The 25,620-nt window shown below is 37.1% G+C and overlaps 1 protein-coding gene across 1 annotated transcript in view; it reads right to left on the bottom strand.

The window, feature by feature from the left end:
* Positions 1-3,411: 3,411 nt before the first annotated feature.
* The window catches only part of LOC129728172 (histone-lysine N-methyltransferase SETMAR-like), a 58,349-nt gene continuing 36,140 nt past the window's right edge, over positions 3,412-25,620 (bottom strand). The window contains exons 3-4 of the mRNA XM_055686591.1: positions 3,641-4,363; positions 3,412-3,422 (exon numbers count right to left, since the gene is read on the bottom strand). Coding sequence (XP_055542566.1) covers positions 3,412-3,422; positions 3,641-4,363 — 734 coding nt within the window. The remainder of the gene's footprint in view (positions 3,423-3,640; positions 4,364-25,620) is intronic.

Genomic DNA, 25,620 nt, shown 5'->3' on the forward strand with positions numbered 1-25,620 from the left:
CTTTACCTCACAAAAATGATACAAAGTTGTTTAACTGACCGCACTCTTCAGGTTAACTATCTAAATGGTAAATCTAATAGTTTGCCTGTTAGAGCCGGTGTGCCTCAGGGGAGTATCTTGGGCCCAATCTTATATAACATTTTTACTTCTGATCTTCCTGATTTACCACCAGGTTGTGAGAAATCTTGTGACGATACAAGCATTTCCGCAAAGGAAAAAGCCTTCGTGTTATATGCAGTCGGCTTCAAAAAAGTTTAGATATATTTTCTTCATACTCACAAAAATGGAAGATTTCCCCTAATGCTTCAAAAATACAGTTAATTATTTTTCCTCATAAGCCAAGAGTTTCATTTCTCAAACCCACCCATAACCACGTTATTAAAATGAACGGGGTGGTCTTAAATTGGTCTGATCAAGTTAAATACTTAGGGCTAATTCATGATAAGAATCTTACTTTCAAGAAGCACATTGAAAATATCCAGTCAAAGTGCAATAAGTATATCAAATGTTTATATCCTCTTATCAACAGGAATTCTAGACTTTGTCTCAAGAATAAACTGTTGATTTACAAACAAATATTTAGACCAGCAATGTTAGATGCAGTTCCCATCTGAACAAGTTGTTGTGCAACCAGGAAGAAGACACTTCAAAGGATTCAGAATAAACTTTTGAAAATGATTTTGAAGCGTCCTCCCTGGTTTAGCACGAACGAGCTACATAGGCTCACTAATGTAGAAACATTAGAAAATATGTCAAGCCAAATTATCAACAAATTCCGACAAAAATCGTTGCAATCCTCAATTGCAACGATAAGCTCACTTTATAGTCAGTAAGATAGTTTTAAGTTTATTTTAAGTTTCGTTTTATTCCTTTTATTCCTTTTTTTTCTTCACAAGTAGGTTTAATAATTTTCCTACAATTACATTATCTTAACTGCGTAAGCTAATAACATTCAATAATACTAAATAGCGTACAAATATATATAATAGTGTTGAATTGTCACCATTTGTGGCAGAACACACAATACTTATTCTGAATAGATATTTTAGTACATAAATAAATCATTACAAACTCCCCCCCTATTTAAAAAAAAAATGCAAAGTTTCAACCAAATAAAAAATGGTAGTTTGAATTGGTTGCCCGTTTTTTGTGTGATTGCTCTGCTTCTTTATACTTCAAGAAAAAAGACTATTTCAATTTAAAATCGATTAACAAAGAACCTTGAAGAATCTCTCCGAATCTCAATTTATTTTATTTGGAATATCCTTGAAACTCTTGAAGTGGCTGCCATTGCTCAAGTTTGCTCTTTTAACCAGAGCTAACGTTTTTGAATGATAGCTCTGCAATAAAGCATGAACAATTGATCGTACATTAGTACACCTCCCCCCCCCCCCCCCACCGTTCCCAAATGCTCAAAAAAACAAGGCTTTTTTCATGATTTTTTTTAAAGGACATTTGAGATGTTAGGTATATAAATAATATATCATTCGTTCATCAACGCCACCTATAACCAAAACAAAATTTTTTTCATTATCTACATAAGTGTCGCTAGTGAAGAACACATGATTATATTTTTAGAATTTTTCTTCGCAAAATGGCAACGGTTTTAAAAAAAAAGAAATCTTTAGACAAAAAAATCGACTTTTATTGTTTATAACTTTTGTTGTTGTTAATCAATCACCAAAATCGTGTGTACTTCACTAGATAATCTAATGAAGAAGCTACAAGTTAAAATTTCAAGTCAATCGGATGTAAACATTTTCAGTTCTACTGCTCGCCGATTTTGAAAACATGGTTTTGAGAAAAACGCGTTCAAAGTTTCAATATACTATAAATCTTTAGAATTGCAATAATAAAGCCCCTATTATTTTTTTACTTTCATTGAGCTATCCCTGCGCCATAAAGTTGTCCTTTCTGGGCTTTATTTTCCTCTTCTTCCTTTTTATTATGTGATGTTAGGCTGCGCTAAGCCTCTCTCGCGGTATCAGACATGCTTAGCGATGTGGTTGGCGTCCAATCCCACGCAAAACTCAAACTTGTCACTCATATTTCAGTACTTTTGAATATAACTCACAGTTAAAAAGTTTAGAAAAACTCAAACAAAGAACGTACACAACGAGAACGTAACAAAGGGAAATTATGAGTAAACACGTGCTGTAGAGACGCTATAACGATCGAAACTTGATGCAGCGACCTCTATACTTCAAATTTGAAACACGATAACGATCAGAGGTAACTTCTGCTAGTTTACAAAGCCTCGAAAAACGAGCATCGCCAAAATAATCGAAAAATGTGATTTTGGAGCATAAAAGTTGTTCGATAAAAATTGATTTTGACGAATTTTGAGTTTAGATCACTACTTGGGCGATGTAGATTTTGATTCTAGGATAGTTTTATCATGATTTAAGCCAATAAAAAAAAAACAAGAAAAAATTTTTTTTGGTAGATAGAGGGGTAATCCCTTTAATGTGAAAAACAGCATAAAATATTTCCGGATTAATGATATGTAAATTTTTTTGCAACATTTAAGCGTATATAAACATCATAATTTTCCATTAAGCAAATAAAATTCATTGTGGTGTCATTTAAGTCACTTTTTCGTACCTAGAGTTTATTTAAATATACCTCACAAGCCTTTTATTTCAAAATGGAAAATATTCCAGGCAAATTATCGTTTTATACTTCTGTACAAATAATTTGCCGTTTGTCACATTTTTACGATTACGTATGTAACACTTATGATTTATGCAAATAATAGCTCTCATAAGAACTGAAAATTTTTCGTTTCACACCTGTTTGAAAAAAAAAAATACTAGAATGGCTGTTCTTATGTATGTACCGCATTCCCATACATTCAACACGCTCGTTGTCACGGAGAATTCCATCTCTCAAGCTCTTTTGAGTCTAGGAAATCACCAGGACCGGATGGAATTGTACTAATCTTCCTGCAAAAATATATTACTTATATGGAGTAGTAAGCGGCAAAAAAAAACGCATTGGTCTTTTCGAAATTCAAATATATATATATATATATATATATATATATATATATATATATATATATATATATATATATATATATATATATATATATATATATATATATATATATATATATATATATATATATATATATATATATATATATATATATATATATAAATATATATATATATATATATATATATATATATATATATATATATATATATATATATATATATATATATATATATATATATATTGGTCGTCTGCACAATAAACTGGCAACATTGTATGAATTTATAATAACGTCAGTTGATCACACATGTAAACACAAAATATTCCGTTTGAATGGTGCGAAGTTATGAGGAAAGTTATATTTTGAGCTGTTTTGATCTAATTTTCTTAGTTTTGGGAACTACGATTCACCTACTCGGAAACTACGGGAACTCGAGAATAAAAGAACCTAAAAACTCTTGTATTGGGTTGGGAAAAAAGAAATGTCGTATTTTTGATCGAAAATTGACGCTTTATTTAACATACTTAGAATTATCCGATTTAAGTCAAGTATGCGCCATTTTGTTCGCAAACTTGTTGCCATTTAGAAGGCAACTTCATTGTTCCCCCTTTATAAACCCCCCCCTCTTTTGAGGCCAACTTAGATCACCAAGAGCGTTTTGCATAGTCTGGAAGAGAAGGTAATCACTCGGTGCCAGGTCCGGAATATACGGTGGGTGCGATAGGATATCCCATTCGAGATCCCGTAGCTTCTGGCGGGTCATAAAAGATGTGTGAGGCCGAGCGTTGTCCTGGTGGAAAACAACACCATTCCTATTGACCAATTCTGGCCGCTTATGGTCAATCGCCTGCTTCAAACGGTCGAGCTGCTCACAATCGAGAACCGAATTGAGGGTCTGGCCATAGTCGAGCAGCTCATAGTGGATGATTTCCTTCCAATCCCACCAAACACACAGCAAAACCTTCCTGACCGTCAATCCGGGCTTGGCGATGATTTGGGCCGGTTCAGCGCAGTTCGACCACGATTTTTTTTTTCGCATGTGGTTGTCGTACGTGATCCACTTTTTATCACCAGTCACCATTCGCTTCATAAATGGGTCGAGTTCGTTCCGTTTCTGCAGTGCATCGCAGGAGTTGATGCGGTCTAAGAGGTTTTTGTGCGTCAACTCGTGTGGCACCCAGACATCCAGCTTTTTTTGGAATCCAATCTTCTGCAAATAGTTCCAAACAGTTTTATGGTCTATACCCAGTTCCTGGACCATCAAACGAATGCTCACATGCCGGTCTACTTGGATGATTTCCAGAATTTTATCGGTTTCTTTGACGATTTGCCTACCAGTACGGGATGTATCTTCGACAGCCACTACAACAGAACGAAATCGATCAAACGGTGTACTGTGCGAATCGTTACAGTATCGGGCCCATAAACTTCACAAATTTTTTTGGCCGCATTCGTTGCATTTTTATCTCTCAGGTAGTAAAAACGTAAAACATGACGAATTTCTTGCTTGGTGGACTCCATCTTTGGCGCGCTATAACTTGAAACTGAAACGTACGATCACAACACTGTCAAAACGTCACTTCTAGCACAGATTGTCTTCTCTAAATAGCCGTATAGTATGACCCGACGCGATAAGTATAACGCAAGATATGTTGCACAGTACGACATTTCATTTTCCCCAAGCCATATAATTGTGGATTGTTAGGAGAATTTGTTTTGTCGAAAATATTTTGGCGTTTGTCATAAAACTTAAACCAGTATGAAAACTCGTTGTAGGGGAAAAATACGCATAAACCGCGGGTCAAAAGTGCGCACTAATATTCTGTAACTGCAAGGAAAAAATGTGTTTAATAACGATGTTTTTGTACAGAAATCACCAGAGAGTGACTAGTGATACAAGAAAAGGTGAAAAAAACTTTAAAGATAAAGGTAACAATTGGATTACAAAAGAACATATATCACCATATGTTCTTCCAGTATATGGTGAAATATGTTATTCAAATATGTTCATATTCTGAGACCGGAAAATGACCACAGGTCATTATGGGTATCAAGATGGTGTATTTCCGGAAACAGAATGGTGCCCTGACTCCTGAGACCGGAATTTGACTTCCAATTTCCAAATTCAAGATGCTGACTTTCGGCTCGTTTCGGGCCGTCTGCAGGTCACTTGGCATCATTTCGATTCCGAAAGTACTCATTTGAGGTGGTATCAGGTCTATTTTGGATGTTTTCAGGAAACCGGAAGTCACCAACTTGAATTTTAAATTAGCGTCTAGTGTTGAATCCCGATTCCGAAAATATTCATATTTGGTGGTATTGGACCATTTATGGTTGCTTCCCGGAAACCGGAAGTCGCCATTTTGGAAGTCAAATTGGCGTCTGAAGTCGTTTTCGGGCATCATCCTGGTTCCGAAAAAAAAACATTTCGGATAATATTTGACCTTATTAGAAGCCCCAGCGAAGGTCCAGCGAAAACCATGAAAACAGCCTGTGGAAGTTATTTTATGAACTTTAAACCAATAATTGTAAGATTTTGCTCGCTTTAAATTCCTCAGTTTCGGAACATATCCCCAGAAAACCGGATTTTCAGGAATAAGAGAATTGTTGCGAAGAATCGTCGATGCTGATTTGAAAGAAGATAAGTTAGTTAGTTTTTTTGGTTTTTAAACCAAATCGGATGCAAATTGCAAAAGTTACAAGAATTTTAACCACCTCTTGTTACTATATCAAACTCAATGTTATCAGAAGTTATCTTTTTAAATTGTTACATTTAGCAGTTAAAAAGAAATGGTGCAAAATTATCAAAAAAATAATCAATTTAATTTAGGGTTGTAAAAAGTACACTGTTCATACAGTGCATACTTCTGTCCCGCATGCGATTTTCTTGATATTGAGGGAATTTTCGATAGCACGTCCTTTGCTTCAATTTACACGGCTCTACAAAATAAAACAGTCGAAAATAGCTGGATCCAAACAATGCTTTTGAGTAAGAAAATCATAACTACTTTGGAAGATACATCTGTCAATCAGAGGCAATCAAAGATTGTTCTCAGGGAGGATTACTCTCTCCTCTGCTATGGTCACTGGCTGTTCTCATAAATAAGCTATCGCAGCTTTGGTATCAAGCTATTGGTTATGCTGAGGACTCTGCTACTGAATGGGGTAAGACTAAGTTTCAGCAAAGAAACTAATTACCGTGGAATCATTCTGGACAAAAAGCTGAACTGGACTGCTTAACTAGATAACTTATAAGTGCCGTGTCAAATAAACGTTTTGATAAAAAAAATTGACTACGTTATCAATAAGGTTACTGCAGCGATCTGGGCTTGCAGTACACTGTACGGCAAGACATGGGGGCTGAAACCACAATTAGCACTCTGATCTGATATCTCCATTACTCGGCCGCTTTTGACTTACGCAGTTCTCCTATGGTAGCCTAAGATAATGTTAGCTCATTGCTTGTGCAATGCAGGGCTCAATAATTTTTAATTCTGGAACATAAGGACTACTACTTCACTAATTTACTAGTTTGTAGACCCCTGGATTGTTAAATCCATGGATTTCGGGAGCCATATATTTATGGATCCATAAATTGATGGATTCATCAATTCATGAATTTTTGGATTTGGGTCTTATAGATTTATGGACAGATGGATTCATAAATATAAGGCTTTTTATTTTTTTGGATCCATGAATTCAACAACCTATACTTACCTCTGTTGAAAAATTTATGATTTCATTCATATAAAGATTTCTGGTTTGGAAATATTGAAAAAAAAATTTATGGACTTAGATTGTCTCTTGATTTTATAAATTTATGGCTTCACGAATAAATAGATTTTTAGATTGACGAGTTTATGGATTCATGACTTTTGGATTTATTAATTTATTGATGTGAAGATTTATATACTAGTTGAACGTGCCCGGAATTATTCGGGATAAAAGGTTCCAAAATTTAGTTATATTTTACTCTTCACAATTCTGGATGCCTTTGGGTATCATCCCGGGTAAGAAAATACCGATATTAGTTGATATTTGGCCGTTTTTCGCTCTATTTCAGAAACCGGAATTCACTATTTTGGATTTCAAAATGTCGCCTGGGACCTGATTCTGACTCTTGCGTTCGTCTCGTTTAAATAAATACCTCTATTGAATGCTATTTTAGATGTCAACATGATATCTGGAAATGATTTCCGGCCTCTAGGCGTCAACCCGGTTTTGGAAACACTCATTCCAATATAGTATTTTATCATATTTTACCGATTTAAGCTGTATATCAGAAATTGAAAGCCGCCATCGTGGATTGTAGAATAGTATCAGGAATATATTCCCGGCCTCTGGGTATCATCTCGGTTCCGGAAATATCGATATTGATTGCTTTTTTTTGCCTTCTTAAGCATTATTTCGAACGTCACTATCAGGGATTACAGAATAATGTTTGGAGTCGGATTCTGACCTTTGGACATCATCTCGTTGCTAACAAATACCGAAGTCGCAGTTCAAAGTGGCGTCTGGACTTGTTTTCCGGCTACTGGATATTACCCTGGATTTGGCCATTCCAAGGTTGAATACACTGAAAACTGCTGAAACTAGGCCGCATTTATTTCAATAATCCCAATAATTCTTTGCAATGGGTTAACCAAATTGGTTTTATAATACACTAGCGTTTTAAGACTAACATTCAGATCTTATAGCTTATAGAATTTTAAGATTTTAGGATGTTTCATTTTGATGATGCATGTGGTTTGAATTTCATGCCTCAGTCCCTTCAGACTGTGGGATTCGAGCATTAAATTTTTACTTGTGGACGTAAGCAAGTTTCGAACTCATATATTAAAGGTTTTAGGATGTTTCTCGTGTTTAGTTTTTACTAATTCTATAACTTCTGTGACCTATGAAAGTGTTGAATTGTAGAATTTTAGATCTGAACATTTTTCAGTGAACATCTCTAGAACGTTAAGGATTTTGGTTAACTGAATGAAAAATCGTAGAACTAAAACGCTAGGATTCATAACTTATCAAGATTATTAAGTCAAGGCTTAGATTGTGAGTAATTAAAGACTGCTGGTAAAGTGCTTTTTAGATTTTAACGCCAGAGATCTTTCTAAATTATTAGGATAGCATCTTCAATTTCAGTAATCCGTACAACATTCCAAAGGCACTTCTCATCGGCAGTTGTTTCGGTAGTTCGTGGCAGATAACATAACCTCAAGCATTTAGCTTTTAGCAAACGGCAAATACAAAAGCTCACCCCTTGCCAGACTTTCTGCTGTCTTTGTTTTTTGCTTCCTATACCAAACGGAACAAGACAGCTCCAGGCTGTGCTTCACCGAGAATGCCTAACCAACTTATTTTTCAATGCTGTCCATTCACAGACACACAGGGCAGATCTTGCACCTTTCGTCCAGAAAAAACCGCAACTCATCAGTTTAGCAACCGAATGGGATGTTCTTCCGGCAAAACCGCAGCCTGCTGTGGACATTTTACAACTCGGTTTGAGAGTAGAGTAGGTGCATATCACTATAATTTGCGGTTATGTCGGATCGCTTGACAGTTCAGTCTAACAAGGCATTTGCAATGAGGAAATAAAACAGCCTACTGTGAAACTGATTTCCGTCGGTCCGGAAAATTGTGTCTATGTGAGGCGAAACTTTATAAACCTACGTCCTATTAGGTACTGAAAGCAAATTTTGTGCTTCCTAACTGCGAGAATTGCATCTGGCAGAACTTTTCACTTAGCGTCATAATCATCCTCTGAAAGGATGGATAGGCAGGTTGCACCCATTAACGATTATGACATACTAATGAGTCTCGCAATCTCTGTTTCCCTCTCTGTCTTACATCAATGTTCGAAATAATTTTCCCTGTGGCTACTAGTGGAAGGATGCGGAACACGCGGGTATAGAATTTACTGAAAGGCGTTCATGAACTTTGTAAGTTCTTTCACGTCTGATGCTTCTCGCCAGACAGAGTGGACGGCTACAAAACCCACCCGATGGAGGCGGAGTGCGTTCCTTTGTTTTGCCGAAATTATGAGGCTAAAAAGTGTTCTACTGTTTGCCTAATGTTGTTTGTTTGAAAGCTTCTCGCGAATTATGCGGCTGTGAAGCATAATTCTTGCATTACTGGGTTTTGAAGGTTTATTCCGCTTTGCTCTCGAAGTTATTAAAAACACTCTTTAGAAAATACCCAGCTTCGAGTTTATCCCAACTAATGTTTTAATTTGGCTCTTTTGGGGCTTCAGTTTATCTCGATCTACTTTTAAAAAATAAGTTATCAGCATTGTGGATCGAGTGGCCCGTTTTTGATGTTTCAGTCACAAATGCAGTGTTTCCACAGTACGTGTATTATACTGCCCAAACATTAAATGCTAGGTGTTTCCATAACAAAAGAACGCACCTTGAGCTAAAGAACACTATTTTTTGACTACTTATGTGTACCTACTTTTACCTCGACCCAAAGCACCGACCGTCTCGATGGTCTCTAGAAAGTCATCACCCCTACATCTTTTTTTTTGTGTGTATAAGAAGAGTGTCTCCCACTCGTTAACATCCCGGAATAAAAAAATCTCATTGCCTAGCGCAGCACGAGTAGGTAATTGACTACTGTCTGTCTGTGCCAGGTTAAACTCGTCTGGTAGCACCGAATAAAGTATTACGAAACGTGATTTTTATTACATTCTTTCCAGCTTCCCTCACGAAGGTGGGGCGGGTGGGTGTATTAAGTCGCATAATGAGTCACCGCTAAGCATTTTAACCTGAACCTGAAGAAGCCAGCCATGTTCGTTCGGGTGGGTAAAGTTTGGTTCTGGGCCAAACTTTGTGAAATATTTCACTGATTGCTGTTAGAACTGTAAAGTCACGAAACATTAACTGAGAAGTCTCGCAGTCGTTAAGTTCTGCATTAAAAGCTAACCCACCCTAGGGCAAGTGGCATTTACAACTATCTACATTGTGTTTCTTTGATTGCTAATGAGGTTCTAAATGGGACGTTTGTCCGCACGGAGTGCGGGTTTCCGTTACATTTTGTCTGGCTGCGTGGTGACTGACGCCAACGATGTGACGGGACGGGACTTGTACTGCACTTCCAGAGTGGAAATGAGACTCTCAAAGCGATGCAGCGATCATAAAGCACGTTCTTTCGAGGTGGTCTCGAGAGGGGAGCGTTGGATGCTGGGTTGGGCTATCGGAGCTTTCTATCCTATTACCCTAACGAGTACAGGGAGAAATGTCAGCTGCATGCTCGACCGGCCGAACGAAGGTTTCGTTCCTTTGTTCGTTGTTCCGAAGATTGGAAAATTATGGAGTTTAGTTTGAAATATCAAAGGCATTGTCAGGACGGACGGTGACTTGCGAAAGGTCGGAGCCAGAGGTGAAAAAATATGAATCTCGAGCACATGAATAATGATGAGATGATGCAGTGACTGCGAGCTCCAATCTCCGTCGTTTACCTTCGGACCAAAGTTGCAATCCAATTTCAAACGATTTACCAGATTCGTGTGGCAGATTTTTATTGGTAATAATCAGACAACGATTGCCTCACGTACTGTTCGATGGACACTGTCCACAGAAAACATCCAAACGATGGAAATTTACGTTACTAAATAACCCCACCACAACGATTACAAGTTAATAGCTAAACTGTCAATTGCAGGATTGTGGTTACCTCTTGTGCGGTACGACATTTCTCCCACACTAAAATCAATTTATTTATCATGTGCATAGCCGTGCACACGACAAAGGTTTTTTGGGGTTAAACCTTTTGAGAATATTTTTGCTTTGCTTTATTTTTAGTTTTTTTTAATGGAAGTTTCAGCATTAGATACGATCAAATCCTTCTGAAAGTCATTTTATGTTTATTATGTTCAAAAACATCAATTTGAATTAAAAACCTCTCTCGAGCGAAGATCCTGGGCACGGCTATGACCATCTATGTGAGGATTATACTTTTTTGTGTGTACTGCATTCACTCGAAATCACCAGAGACGGAACCTGCCAGCAACGGCATTGCAATCTGTAAAACCGAAAAATACTGGATGTATTTTTACCATTTTTTTATTGAAGAAAGAGAGTTTGAGGTAATAATAGGTTATTTATGTCCCAGCGATTTGTTCAAAGCCACAACATCGGAGAACATTCACGGTCAGAATCGAAGGATGGGATTCCTGTGTGTGTATATATACAAGTAAACGCTTGGCTGACAGCTGAAGCGTACCACAAGCTCTGTGGGAGATAGGACATTCGCCTTCGCCCATTAAGTGTGGACCATGGACCAAACAGCCAGTGTCCGGCGACGGCAACAGACAGGCAGTGCGCAAAACTAGAGGGTGGAGTGAAGTGCTGGACAAACAGCTTGCCCGGCGAAGCAATTACTTCGGATGCAACGCAGGAAAGGATCGTCCATCATCGGCAGACATTACCGCAACCCCGGGCAGTGAACGTAGGGGGAAACGTATATGGTTGCGGCTTTTTAGGGACAGTTGACACTGATCCTGTACCCGATGCCGCCGCTAGTGGTACGAAGGAGGGAGCCATTAGCGATGGAAACGTACTCATCGGCATTGTGCTGAATCTTTGATAGAAAACATTTCAGCAGGCCTGCTGTCAATTTGCATTGTCGAAGGCAAATTCAGAAGATTCGCTGGTGAAAAGAAGAGAGAAAAACGCGCACGAGCCCGGAATGCAGCAAATGAATCAATTTGCTTACCCGCTGCGAGCGCCGCTGTGTACCCGTTTGATGGTATTACCACCACTCTGCTGGCACGAAATGTTTATTAAAATATTCATATGCGAAATTGTTGACATCGGAGTGGAGCAAACTTCGACATATATAAAGAAGAGTACATCTTGCGACATCTGTAGCAACACGGTGGAATGCTTTGTTCATTCTTGCACACTGTGAAAAATTTTGTTTGTTTCTCTGTTTGAGCCACCTTCTGAAAACTTTTATTACTGATATGTCGAGTTATCTGAATCGTGAAATTGATATAATACTGTTTCTTTATAGGTATTTTGATAACATCTCTAAAGCAGGTATAACACGGAGCAAAAAAAAATTATGAAACCTTTTTGAAACACAGATTTTGACCTATCAAAGCTCGACATAATTTTATTCCCAATTCACCGGGAATGGCTTATATGATAGTCTGCTATCATCCAATACGGAAAGTGAAACGGTTTATATTGTCGCGCGTGTGAAAACACCATCTATTTTGCGTCTTGCGAAACTGAGAAGAAGATAAAACTAAAAAGAACTACTTTCAAAAAAAGGTTGAGCCTCACCGTTATTCGATGATACTTTGCATGAACAGAGGTGTATACAAAACTAATCTAATTTCAATCAAAAGTTCAACGCATTTTGCTGAAAATGCTACATTCGTTCCAGAAAACCATTACAGTTCATTCTCATGTCTGTCACCAGTCATCGTCAATACAAACAAAATTTTGTTTTCCCCCAGCTGCACAGCTGCAATATGCAACATGCAACAATTTAATAAACTGTGGCGTGGCTCTGCTTCCATTGGACATAAAAATAATTTGGTTGTTTTTCTTCTACTCCGTAACACGATAGAACGTGCTATTTGTTTGGCTGAAAGTTCCGTCAGTCTGTTTCCACTGGTTGCTAATACAAAATGAGATAAATTTTTCATACTTTCCTATAACATACGGAATAAAATCTATTTGCATCTCGCGAAATTGGGAAAATGACATAACATGAAAAAAAGGTAGGGCCACTCACGACATGGATTTAAAATGAACATTGAGAACAGACAGCGAGTAATTGGCTAGCCGCTGCTTTTTCAATTGATTTTTAGTTTTTTTTTTTCACCAGTTGTACGATGAGAAAATATGCTAATTATTATACCAAAAGTTTGAGAAAAATACCATCTTCCAATTAGGACATTTGTATACCAATTATTCCTTACGTGAGATTAGTGTTATTACGAAGCTAAAACCCTCGGCTCCGGTGTTTGCCGAAATATGAAGTATCGAGGCCTTAAATGTAACACTGACACTGGCACCGATGTAACAAGCGTCGCCCTGCCTGTCGTCGATTCAACACCTACACTGAGTGATACTCGATCTTTGGTATCGATGAGTAACAAGCGATCTTTCGCCAGTATCGATACACTACTCTCAGCTCCAAAAAAAAAAAAACCAAACAACGTTGCTATGAGCAAGAAAGAACACGACAAAAAAACATACTGTTTCTCTCGTGCTCTCTCAACACTACACTGACTGTAGACATGCATTTTGACATAGAATAACGCCCTATTTTAGCATGCCGCATGCCAAAAAATCGTGAGTGAAGTGAAACGGTAGAATGAAAGATATCAAATGCTTAAAAATTTATTAAATACAGTGGACCGGATTTTGGTCATCTCGACGTATAGAGAAAAAAAATACTCAGATTGTGAGATCATATCATTTTTTGAAACATTTTTCATAGTAAAGTGGTTAAAGTGCGTGTAGTGTATTTTCGTCTGTGCAGTCTCAAAGAAGTAGAGCAACTTATTATATATTATCTGACGTTTTGTCACTGATAGGTGACATCTTCAGAGGAAACTGTGATAATTTATTAATAGTTAGCGGCTTGAAAAATATTAAATTGGTTACAAAATCTGTGACTCAGAATGTTCGTTCCAGAGCTGCGGAAAGTCTGACCTTACGCCAAAATGATGCAACACCAGAATCAGCCAACTACGATGCATGGTTCATTACAAAAAGTTTGCGATGTTACAATGATTCTCTTAGCGTCAACTCTCACTCTTATTTTTTTATTGCCATCTTTCTCGATCATTCGGGTATGGCTGTACTGAGATTGAACTAGCAGAAATATCAAGTTCATTTTGACAGCATGATGTTATGAGGATAGCAAACATAAAATCAATGATTTTTCATCAATTGATATGTATGATATTGATATATGGTCGGCGTGCGATCAGACCGAACTAAGCGCCGTTTTCTCAGATTGAGTTATTGACACCCAGTGAATATGAGAAGTAATAATCTATCTATTATGAAGTAACGAATCGTTTGAGCATTTGATAACGATATTATAACAAAAAATTCTCTGTAACAGCTTGTACACAGCAATTGCGGCGGTAAATGTTTTTCAACGCTTGGTTCGGTTTGGCTGCACGCCGACTAGAAGCATTGTCAATAAACAACTATTACTTCGTTTTGTAACTGAGCGTATTTTAGTTTGGTACATTTTGAATCTGTATTATCATTTATTTTTATTCTTAGTAGAGAATATGCTTCTTTATAACACCAATCTTGTGTTAAATTTGTATGGGTATATATATATATCAGGGTGCCAGCCAAAATGGTCATCTCGAATTTCAAAAAAACCCTATACAAATTGTTCACCTGCTCGAAAAACCACCCTGTGCAAAATTTCAGCTCAATCGGACTTAAAATGGGGTGGCGCAAAGCGATTGAAGTTTGGCTTTTTTGAAAACCGAAAAATCAGCCAAGGGGGGGGGCTACGTGAAATTTCGGTTTTCGAAATTTTTTTTTGATGCCAAATGACTTAAAAACGTATGAAACGTCGAGAATTGGTGTCATCTTAAAAATTTTTTTTTGCAAAAATTTACTCTCTGGGACTTAGTCGTTTTTTCAATTGTGGAAGGCGGAGTTCAAAATGTTTAGAATTTATCTTTTGAAAATTTATCACTAGTCTCTCGAAATAGCTTGTATAATGATATACACTACAATTAGCATCGAATACATTATGTTTCATTAGGGTGGTTCATTTATTCGGCATAGAGTGGTTCATAATATTGTGGAAAATTAGTATAAAATAAAAAAAGCACTTCGGTTCGTTTGATTAGTGTGACGTCTTCGACAAAGTTGTAGATAATAATTTGGCTTTCCCAAAAAAATTACACTCAAAAAATTTTTCGATCAAAAGTTAGAAGAAAGATTAAAAATTAATTATTCAGAAGGGCTCATTTTTTAAAAACTTGATTTTTCAAATAAAACCTACGAAAGATTACCAAAACAATGAAACCAGTCCGATCATAAATAAATCAAGAAAAATGAGTTATCATTTTTTGAAAAAAAAATTATTTTCGATTATTTTTTTCAAAAAGCATATTTTTTTTTTTGAAAGGACAAAATATTATCTACAATTTTGCCGACGGTTTATTTGATTGGCATAATGTATCAGGCGAAGTTGTAAATAATAACTTCGTTCCTCCAAAAAAAATGTACCCTGTGAAAAAAAAAATTAAAAAATATAACTGTTTTTTTGATTTCTCCATGGCCGGTTTCGTTGTTCAGGAAAACTTTCGTAGTTTTTATAAAAAAAATCGGTTTTTTAGATGGGCTGTTTTCAATAATTAATTTATAACTTTCTTTTATTTTTTTTTTAAATTAGTAATTTGTGTTCAGAGTGTATATTTTTTTTAAAAACAAAACTATTATCTACAACTTTGCCGAAGATGTCACACCGCTCAAACGAACCGTGTTGGCTCTAAAAAATTTTGTAATCATCAATACCTATCCGAAATAGCATTTTCCAATAGTTTCTCAAAAATGAGTTGTGTTTCAATAAATTAAACCAATAGCACAAAATGGCATCTTTTGCCAATAAAAACGTCTATGCAAAGTTTTAGCCAATGGGCACGTTCACGTTCTGATGATGTAAACTTGACAGAATATGTATGGTCGAACTGTCAAAACGATGCAAACCCAGAAACAACGAGTCAATTGTGTTGCGTATCTGATTGAGATCCCTATACTCTCATTATCACTGAATAACAAAGATACAGTCTTTTGTCCGATTATATAAGCCAGAGCACTTTGTGTTCAATCAAGTGTTGGCAAAGGACATTCTTTTGGTAAATAAAACGAATAAATTGTCTGGTACAACATTCGAAAGACGAGTGCAAGTGTCTTAGAGAGTAGATTTTTCAAACAAAGTTTTATAACATATTCCATCAGTTTCCACCGTTTCATTTAAAAGTTTAAGACACTTGGAATCGAAAACATTTTTCAAATATTAAAACTCCATGTACCTCACGTGTGTGATTTTGCAAATGACATGAAAGCATTCAACATTTTCCACGAGACACAATCTTAATTTTGATTGAGATATTTTTTTTTGCACAGAGTAGTTTGATACATTTTGTAAATTTGTTTTGTAATATTTTGCCCTTTTACTTGTAATTTTTCCAATTCAACATTGCCACCCTAACGACAATGATATAACAAATATTATATTTTCAGGAATTTTTCTATTGGTATTCAGTGAAAAGTGATTTTTTTCATTTTAATACTCATTTTTACACAATATTATGAACCACCCTATGTCGAATAAATGAACCACCCTAATGAAACACAATGTATTCGATGCTAGTTATAGTGTATATCATTATACAAGCTATTTCGAGAGACTAGTGATCAATTTTAAAAGATACATTCAAAACATTTTGAACTTCGCCTTCCACAATTGAAAAAACGACTAAGTCCCAGAGAGTAAATTTTTGCAAAAACAAAATTTTCAGATGACACCAATTCTCGACGTTTCATGCGTTTTTTAGTCATTTGGCATCCAAAAAAAATTCGAAAACCGAAATTTCACGTACTGTGATTGATGATTTTTCGATTTTCAAAAAGGCCAAATTTCAATCGCTTTGCGCCACCCCATTTTAAGTCCGATTGAGCTGAAATTTTGCACAGGGTGTTTTTTCGAGCAGGTGAACATTTTGTATAGGGTTTTTTTTTTTTTTTTTGAAATTTTCTGGTCACTTTTTTTTTTCATACAATGATTGGCGCCCTAATATTAATATACAGATCCTGTTAAATTTTGGCACGGTTCAACTTTGAAACTGTTCAATTTCGGTTCGGAACGGTTTTGCTTCTCCTAGTTTTCATTCATATTTTCTTTTTACGAAGAGGATGGCCGGAGTTAATTGACTGGTTTCGGATATATGGCCGGAATATGTTTCAGTAACATGGTAACGATGATTGAAGCAGTGCTTAGAAGTGCTTAAAATCCTACCATGCCTCTCATTGAAAAATGTAAAAATGCGGACCTGTTCCGGTTGTGTTCCGAATACTCGGGGTTGTTGTGCCAGCCCATCAAGCGACACCTATAACCACTAGTTTGAAATTATAAACCTAGTTCATTGTGGCCATTTCTTGAGTTGGGATCGTGACGGACCGCAAAGCAGATCAAATTTAAAAAATCCTGATAGCAACAAACTTCAAGCTGGCACTGACATAAACACACTCCTAAAACGATTTTTGATATTCCAAAAATCACCTTGATTTGCATTGCAGTCATATTTCCCAGTGAACTCTGTATATTCACGACGATTGACAATGAGAACCCGAAAATGGCAACAAAAGAGACAAGATATTGAATCACTTGTCGGATCTCCACGCTTACTGTGATGGTTGCTGGCTATTCATGACAGAAAGAAACGAGTGCGATGATATTTTCTCCCTCGTCATAGTCAGCATGTTGCTTGGATTAATCACAGCTCTGGTTCGTTCCTTGTCCAGATAACTTTTTTACCGTTATAGTAAATTTTGGTGACCCAACAGAAATGCATTATAGCTTAAACTGGAATAAAAAGAGAGCATTTTACCCGTTCCTGCAGAATTGGGTGCCCTTAGCTAGCTTAAAGTCTTCAGAAGCTGAAATGAAGTATCCTAAAAAGCAAACTCAGAAACGACGAACTCTGTGGCCTTTTAACACACATGCGAGCTGGCAAGGAGCACCAAAAGTCACAGGAACGGTTAAAAAGCTATAATCTGTCATATTTTTCCAGTTTAAGCTCTAGGGCAAAACCAAGAAAATAACTAATCATTTGGTTGAAAAGATAATTGGCAAAATAATTATGACTGAAAATTACCGTTCCACACATCAAATTGATTAACTCCAATCGAATACATCTTCAACTTATTGCAAGCAATACATAATACATAATAAATTAATCGATAAGCGCCAAAATTTCAACTCATCACAGGACAATAACAAAAACAGATTTTTTTTTTTTCAATTCGTATTTAAGTCTTTTATTTCACTTGATATATTACGCGACGCGACTGTTTATGTGAGATACGTGTTATGATAATAGCTCTACGAATCAGAAAAGCTTGGATGTTTTCGAAGAGCATCATCGGCGAAACATTTACAGAAGCTATTTATTTTTAGTTCATTAGGTAGACAAAAGGTTCCATTAAATTTAACAATCCTATTATTTATATCGCGGGCAATAAACATGAAAAAAGCAGCAACATGAGTATTACTTCAAATGAGCCTGATATCGAACAACGATTCTTGACAGTATCGATACTTTTTTCGCGATTATATCGGAGTATCAGCACTCGCTTCCGATACCAGTATCGAATCCAAGTATCGATGCTTAATGATATAGCAACGTGATAGTTGCAATACACACCGTGTCGTGTTTCTATACAAAAGCGGAACCCGAGCAGCACAGTTCGATGTTTCTACCATGGGTGATCACAACATTATTACAGCAACCATGGGAAAATTAGCTGTGTGTCCACCAAAATGCGGAAAATTGTGGGTTTGTCTAGCGTCATGTCTGTTGTACTATTGAAAAATGTAGAGCCTTGCATCTATTTCGAAGTAACACGCCCACTGGAAGAATAGCTTTCAGTAGTCACGTATAAAAGCTAGCATGTCTTCATTAGACTATATTGTCTTTATTGTCTGTCACACTAGTGGCACCCGGTCAATCTATCAATTTTCTGGTCATTACGAATTACCATCTTGCCCGGGTGTCTGCTGTATCCCGTGCTTCTATTAAGAAGTGACATGCTTATTAATATTTATCCGTGCTTGTGTCTAATATGGTTTCACCCTCCCTTTTACGCGCATACAGTTATACCAAACCCAACCTCATTCCTCTTGCTAAACATCGCCAATTATAAATCTTTAGAAAAGTTTCGTTTGGCGACATTCTGGCCAGTTTTATCAAAAGAGAAAATTACTTTGTTAAGAAAAAGTTATATCAAGGGATTATACGATTCAGCATAAAGGAAGCGTAAGTTGTGGGGAGCCTGAGAATGAACTTATATTTAAAGTCCTTTTTGACATCGAAAGGCCTGATTCTACTAAGATTCGAACCCACGACCATCCGCTTGACAAAGCGGACTCTATAACCTTGCAGCTACGCAGCTTCCTTGTTGACGGGTACAAAAGCAAAGCAAAGCCTTGACGCTACATTCTGATTCGGAACTCGATCTTCTGTTTATATTATACACAGACTTCGCAGCCGACTGTTAAATGTACAGGACAATTGCGGGGCTAGCGCTACGATCCTACTGACACTAGCAGTCTCTTCCGAGCCGAGACCCAAGCCTACGACAACTGGCTTGTTAGGCCAGCATCGTACCTCGAGACTAGCTGGGAGAGTACACGACGGGTACATTGTTACGAAAAAACGCGCTTAACATTTGTCTGTATCCCTACAACAGTGTGCAGTGTAGTCCGTTCTTTTTTTCACATTCTTTCATTCTATCATCTGCGCTGCGCCACCTACATTGAGACATTACCCCTCTCCGTAGTTATTCAAGATAATCACTAGGGGTTTTTTCATCATACAGGTAGCAGTTTTGCTCCCATCGCTATTTCGTTCAATAGAATTTACAAGTTACAATGTCTGGTCTAGTGATGGGAAACATTACCAAGTTTCACAAAAAATGTCCCAGTTTTAATATTTTTCATTGTCATTTTAGAATTGTCTGAAATTTTGCATTGACGTTTCAATGGACAAGAAATGGTATTTTGTACAATTGATTAAATTTTTTGAAACACGACTAATTCTGGAGAAGCTATTCAAAAATGCTAGGTTGAGAAGGTATCGATGATAACAAAAATTTTCAGAGCCAAAACGGTTTGTTTGATCGGTGTGTTTGATTCGGCAAAGTTGTAGATAATTAATTGGTCTTTCCGAGAAAAATATACAAAAGAAATGAAAAATTAAAAAAAAAAATGAATTTTTCCATGATCGGACAGTCCACAACGTCTAGATAACCTTTTAAGTTTTCATAAAAAACCAAATTTTTAAAAAATGAGCTATTTTAAGATAATTAATTTTAAATTTTTCATCTACCTTTTTTTCAAAAAAAAAACACTTAACACCTATTGAAAAGCAACTTCTAGAGTAGGGTAGGTGAGGTCTCCTCCTCTTAGGTGTCTCCAGGAACCAGACGCACTGACTTGCTCTCCCTATATCACAGACAAATAGACGTGCCTCTTCAAACAAAAATCCTGAAAAATCTTCGTCCTTATTCGAAACGTTACACTCATGCGTCGCCATGTGAGCTTATTGCCTACTAACTTGTTTTCGTAAAACGATTTTTGTCTTTGCTAATGGGTGTGAACGCTTGCTTAAATCAACACAAGCGGCATTACTGATGGTTTTTGTCTTTAATAATGAAAAGACACGCTTGCTTATAGCGACACTAGCGGTATAATTGCCCAGTGAGCAAAATTTCAAAATTATCGTTATTTTTCTGGTCGATGAAATCGTCATCGTGTGGCACGTCTGTTTGTCTGTTCTTTTAGTATCGATAATTATCGTTATTGTCAAAAATCGATAATTATCGTTATTGTCAAAAATCAATCTCCGGCAAGTTAATCAAAAAACCAACCACCTAGGACGTGTGCTCGACTTAGTCTTTTGCTCTGACGATCGATGTTGTGCGGTCGATGTGTGCGTCGCTCCATTAGTATTGCCACTCGATCCTCATCACCCAGCTTTAACCATAACCGTGCCAATAGAACGAAGTACTAGTATTTCGACACAGCGCTCTAGAGCGACTGAAACAAGGCTAAACTATCGTAAAATCGATTTCGCAGCGTTCAATACATATTTGGAAAGCATCAACTGGGAAACTCTCTCCCTGCAACCCGATGTTGATCAAATGGTGGCGCTGTTCAATGACCTATTACTTGAGTGGCTCAATTTGAATCTACCTTTAGTAAAAGCGCCAGTTTTTCCACCTTGGGCTACGTCGCGTCTGCGAGAATTGAAACGTGTACGCAGTCGTTGGCGTCACAAATATCGTCGTACTAAAACTGTCGATGCCAAGTGTCGTTTTAAGCGATCGAGCGATGACTTCACGTCGACTCGACTTCACGTCGACTTGCATATCGCACATCGAATAAAAAGCTCAAATCGACGTAATCTACACAGATTTAAAAGCTGCGTTTGATCGGATTGACCATAAAATATTACTGAAAAAATCCTACGGCTTGGTGCATCGCAGAGGTTTGTCGGTTGGCTTAGCTCATATTAACGCGATAGAGTTCTTCGAGTACACATTGATTCCTGCTGTTCGTCTCAGTTTTCAAACACCTCCGGCGTTCCACAAGGCAGCAACTTAGGACCATTGCTGTTTACGCTGTTTTTCAATGGCGTTTCCTTACTGCTGGATGTTGGCTGTAAACTAGTATACGCAGACGATCTTAAGCTGTATCTGATTATACGCTCTATCGACGATTGTCGGCGGCTTCAGGGACTTTTGAATAAGTTTGTTTACTGGTGTCGCAAAAACCGGTTGACGATTAGCATTAATAAGTGTCAAGTGATGACTTTTCACCGTAAAATGAATCCTATTTAATTCAACTATCAAATCGATAATCAAGACCTAACAAGAGTTGACCGCGTCAGTGACCTCGGAGTTTTACAACGCCTTGGATACCAAACTTACATTCAATCTACATCGTACCAACATAATTGCCAGAGCGACGAGACAACTTGGTTTCGTATCGAAAATTGCTCGCGACTTTATGGATCCCCATTGCTTGACAACTCGTCTGGAATTTGCGACTTGAGCGAGTGCAAAAAAGATTCCTGAGGATTGCGTTAAGAAATCTTCCGTGGCGTGACCCGATTAACCTGCCTCCATATCCTGATCGTTGTCGTCTGCTTGGGATCGACACATTGCAACGACGCAGAGAAGTTCAACAAGCGGTGTTCGTAGCAAAAGTTTTAAACTCCGAAATCGACTCACCAGAAATCCTTTCTAAATTGAATTTCTGGGCCTCACAGTGTCTTCTTCGCTCTACTGGATTGTTACAACCTAGCTTTCACCGAACTAATTTCGGATTCAACGACCCGTTAGCTTGCTGCATCCGATCATTCTCCAAAGTGGAAGATCTCTTTGATTACGGCACACCATCATTCAAATTTGCAATAAGAGTTCGTCGTAATTTTTAATTACATTGACTAGTCCATATTCATTAAGACTTTTTGTCAGATGAATTTTTAACAAATAAAGAATAAAGAATAAAGAAAAATAGTAGCGTATCGATTTCTCGAATTTATCGATATTATCGATAAATCTTGATAGGTTTTCTATCACTAGTCCGGTCATGGAAAAAAAAGGCAAAGTCGTAATAGAAATTATGCAAGTTGGTGCTGGAGTAACCAACCGCTGTAATAGAGTACCTTGATAAAGAAATGTTGGAATTGGCAAGAAACGCTACCAGAGATAGTAAAAAAACAAAAAAATGATCCCACATCTTCTGGAGTTAGCAATCCACAATGATGACGAAACGAACAAGCTTTAATCGGGCGTCGCTATTGCCTAGGGAGGTGTTTTACCGAATATCCGAGCTGTCCTGCTTCCAAAAAACGGTATAGAAGGCGTAATTCTATTAATTTTCAGCTTTATAAAAATTAAAATCAACCGTTCTTCAAACGAAGCAGTAAAAATTAGTTTTGGCCTCTAATAGAAATTTCAAACCTGACACCAAATTTTCATAGAGCAGGATTCAGTCTCACCCAAAGCTGTCAGCAACCTTTAAACATTATTTTTTAATGACTTCAAGTCAATTGAACAACGCTTTGTTTCTTGGTTACCAATAATATAATGGAACAGGCTGTCGTAAACCTTCGTCAACCTGGCAGTCGTGTTTTACAAACAACCTCTTTAACTATTTCTATTGCTCAACCTCCCATTTTTAAAGAGAAAATAAAAACAGAATAACTACAGTTGAAGAATAGAAACCTGAATCAATAAGCCAATCCAATGCAGAATTGTCAAAGTTTCTAATATTTTCAAACCGAAAATTAAATATCCAAAAGCAGAAAATTAAAACTAGATAAAAGTTTGAGAGTAAATAGTTCAAATTCAAATATCCAATACCTAAAAGCATATCTAATAATCTGGAACTTAGTATGTAAAACTCAATGTAGCAATTGATTGTCAATACGAAATCCGGATTCCGAAATCACTAGAACGGGCCCAGATTGAATCTTAGACTATATTCGAAATTTTGTGATGTAGTACAGGTCAGACTCGATTATCCGGAACATCAAATTTTTTGACGTGGGAAACGTCTTTGTTTACTATACTGGGATGCACTCTGTAAAATTGGAAATGGAACGGGCAAATGTTGCGTCAGATTTCAAACGTTAATAACAGCATAACCACATGATGGATAATAATAACCAATATGTTGTTGGATAGATAAAATGTATAACAATTTTGTAATATGCTAATTATCACTCTAATTTCATTGCTAAGCGGTAAAATTGATGAATAATTTCAATAACAAATTTACGTCAATAGTGAACCAATTACATGCGAGCATTCCTAGCACAGACAACGTGAATAGACACCATCCGTTCCCTGTGATATTCCCTGTATCAATTTCGAAATAAAAATTGACAGAGTCTCCCCGTCCCAATAGGTCAATTTATTTTTGCTTCCATGAGCTTAGACTAATGAGATGTCTCGAAGGTAAAAGTTTTCCTAAAAGTTTGTAACAATACCCATCCTTGAACAATTTCTTAAACTGCGTGTAAGGTTCTGAAGAACCTAATAAAAACTGATGTCTTGAAAGAAAACATGCCGGTAAAAGCAACAGTACCAGTGGAGTAAAGAACCGCAGGTCTCTCGTCGTCTATGATTGCAGTGGTACTCTTCTATTCGTACATTTCAGCGGTACACTTCTATTCGTACTGCAGCGGTACTGTTCGTATTGCAGTGGTACACTTTTATTCATACATTTCTATTTGTATGCAATTGAGGAAAAACTGCAATGCTGCTGTTGATGGTGATTGAAAGTTTATCTCATAAATATGATTGCCATAAATTACTCAACAAGAATTGTAAATTTTTGCAACGGATATTTATTTAATTTTATCTTCGATATTCACTAAATAATCGTGACCGGATAGTATCGAAAGAGTAAATTCCTAAATATATACATTTATAGAAGAGTAAGAGCCTGCGAATGCTTGTGATTTTTTTTTTTTGTTTATTTAGTGAGATTCGTACAGAATCTCTTTAACATTTCAAAATTGTTAGATGATATATGATTATTCTAAGCTTTACCATAATAAACGTATATTTCCTGTCTCCGTAATACAGCGAATGTAGTTGTAGGCAAATAAACAAAATTGTCAAGCAAAAAAAAAATGTAATTGTGGATTGCTACGATTTTTTGCTGGAACTTGTAAATAATTTTGTTTAAAATATTGTCTTCTGTTTGCTAATTGATGAACCTTTGTAAGGGCTTCCATATTATTTTGAAAGTAAGATCCATACTATAGATTTGATTTAATTACAGTTAAATAAAACAAAACCATTCATTATGATAACGTAAGTATTATTGGATTTGGTTTTTGAGGATATAGAGTTAATTCTGACTTTGACGCATTACGAGAAATTCTTTGTGCTTCTTCAACAAGCACGATAGAGCGGGGGCCTAGTGTGGTTGGTAACGTCTCCGCCAACCACGCTCGACGCCTGGGTTCGAATTCCACCGCCGACATAGGTGTCGATGGTTGTGAGGTGGCGTGATCTACTCACAACCAACCCAACTGGTCTAGATTCAATCCTAGCCGACACCGGGAGATTTTCTGAGGCGGAAAATCTCTGGGATCACGCCTTCCATCGCATGAGGAAGTAAAGCCGTTGGCGCCGGTCCGTTAATAAACGGGTCGTGAGTTAGGGTCCTGGGTGTGGAGTCGCCTCCCTGGGCGTCGGTGATTGGCCACAACAGTGGCGGAACTAGACCGACGGAAAATAAGCGAGAGCAAAAAAAAAAAAAAACAACCACGATATGCTTGTGCCTTGTCAAATACATATTTTTTGCACAAAAAAAATACTACAGGCATAATATCGCCGAATATAAATGATATTCTTTTGAGTGTTGTTGAATATATTCCAAATATTGATTTCCAGGGAGGCTGAAAATAAAAATACGTACAGTCGCTGAGCAAACACATTGATTCTGTCTGCAGACTCTGTATATTTTGTAACAAAAAATCCCCTAATTACAGTGTTAAGTCCCACGTCACCATTTCATACAACCCTAGGGCTGTATACCTTGTAGTATTTTCATTCCGGATAATCGAGTTGTCCGGATAATCAAGCAAGCAAAGCCCTGGTGCTACATTCCGATTCGGACCTTGACCTTCTGTTTATTATACACAGACTTCGCAGCCAACCGTTAAGTGGACAGGACAATTGCGGGGCTAGCGCTACGATCCTACTAACACTAACAGTCTCTTCCGAGTCAAGACTCAAACCTACGACGAATGGCTTGTTAGGCCAGCATCGTACCTCGAAACCAGCTGGGGAGGCCGGATAATCCGGATAATCAAATCA

The sequence above is a fragment of the Wyeomyia smithii genome, chromosome 3 (genome assembly GCF_029784165.1).
Source record: "Wyeomyia smithii strain HCP4-BCI-WySm-NY-G18 chromosome 3, ASM2978416v1, whole genome shotgun sequence".
NCBI lineage: Eukaryota > Metazoa > Arthropoda > Insecta > Diptera > Culicidae > Wyeomyia > Wyeomyia smithii.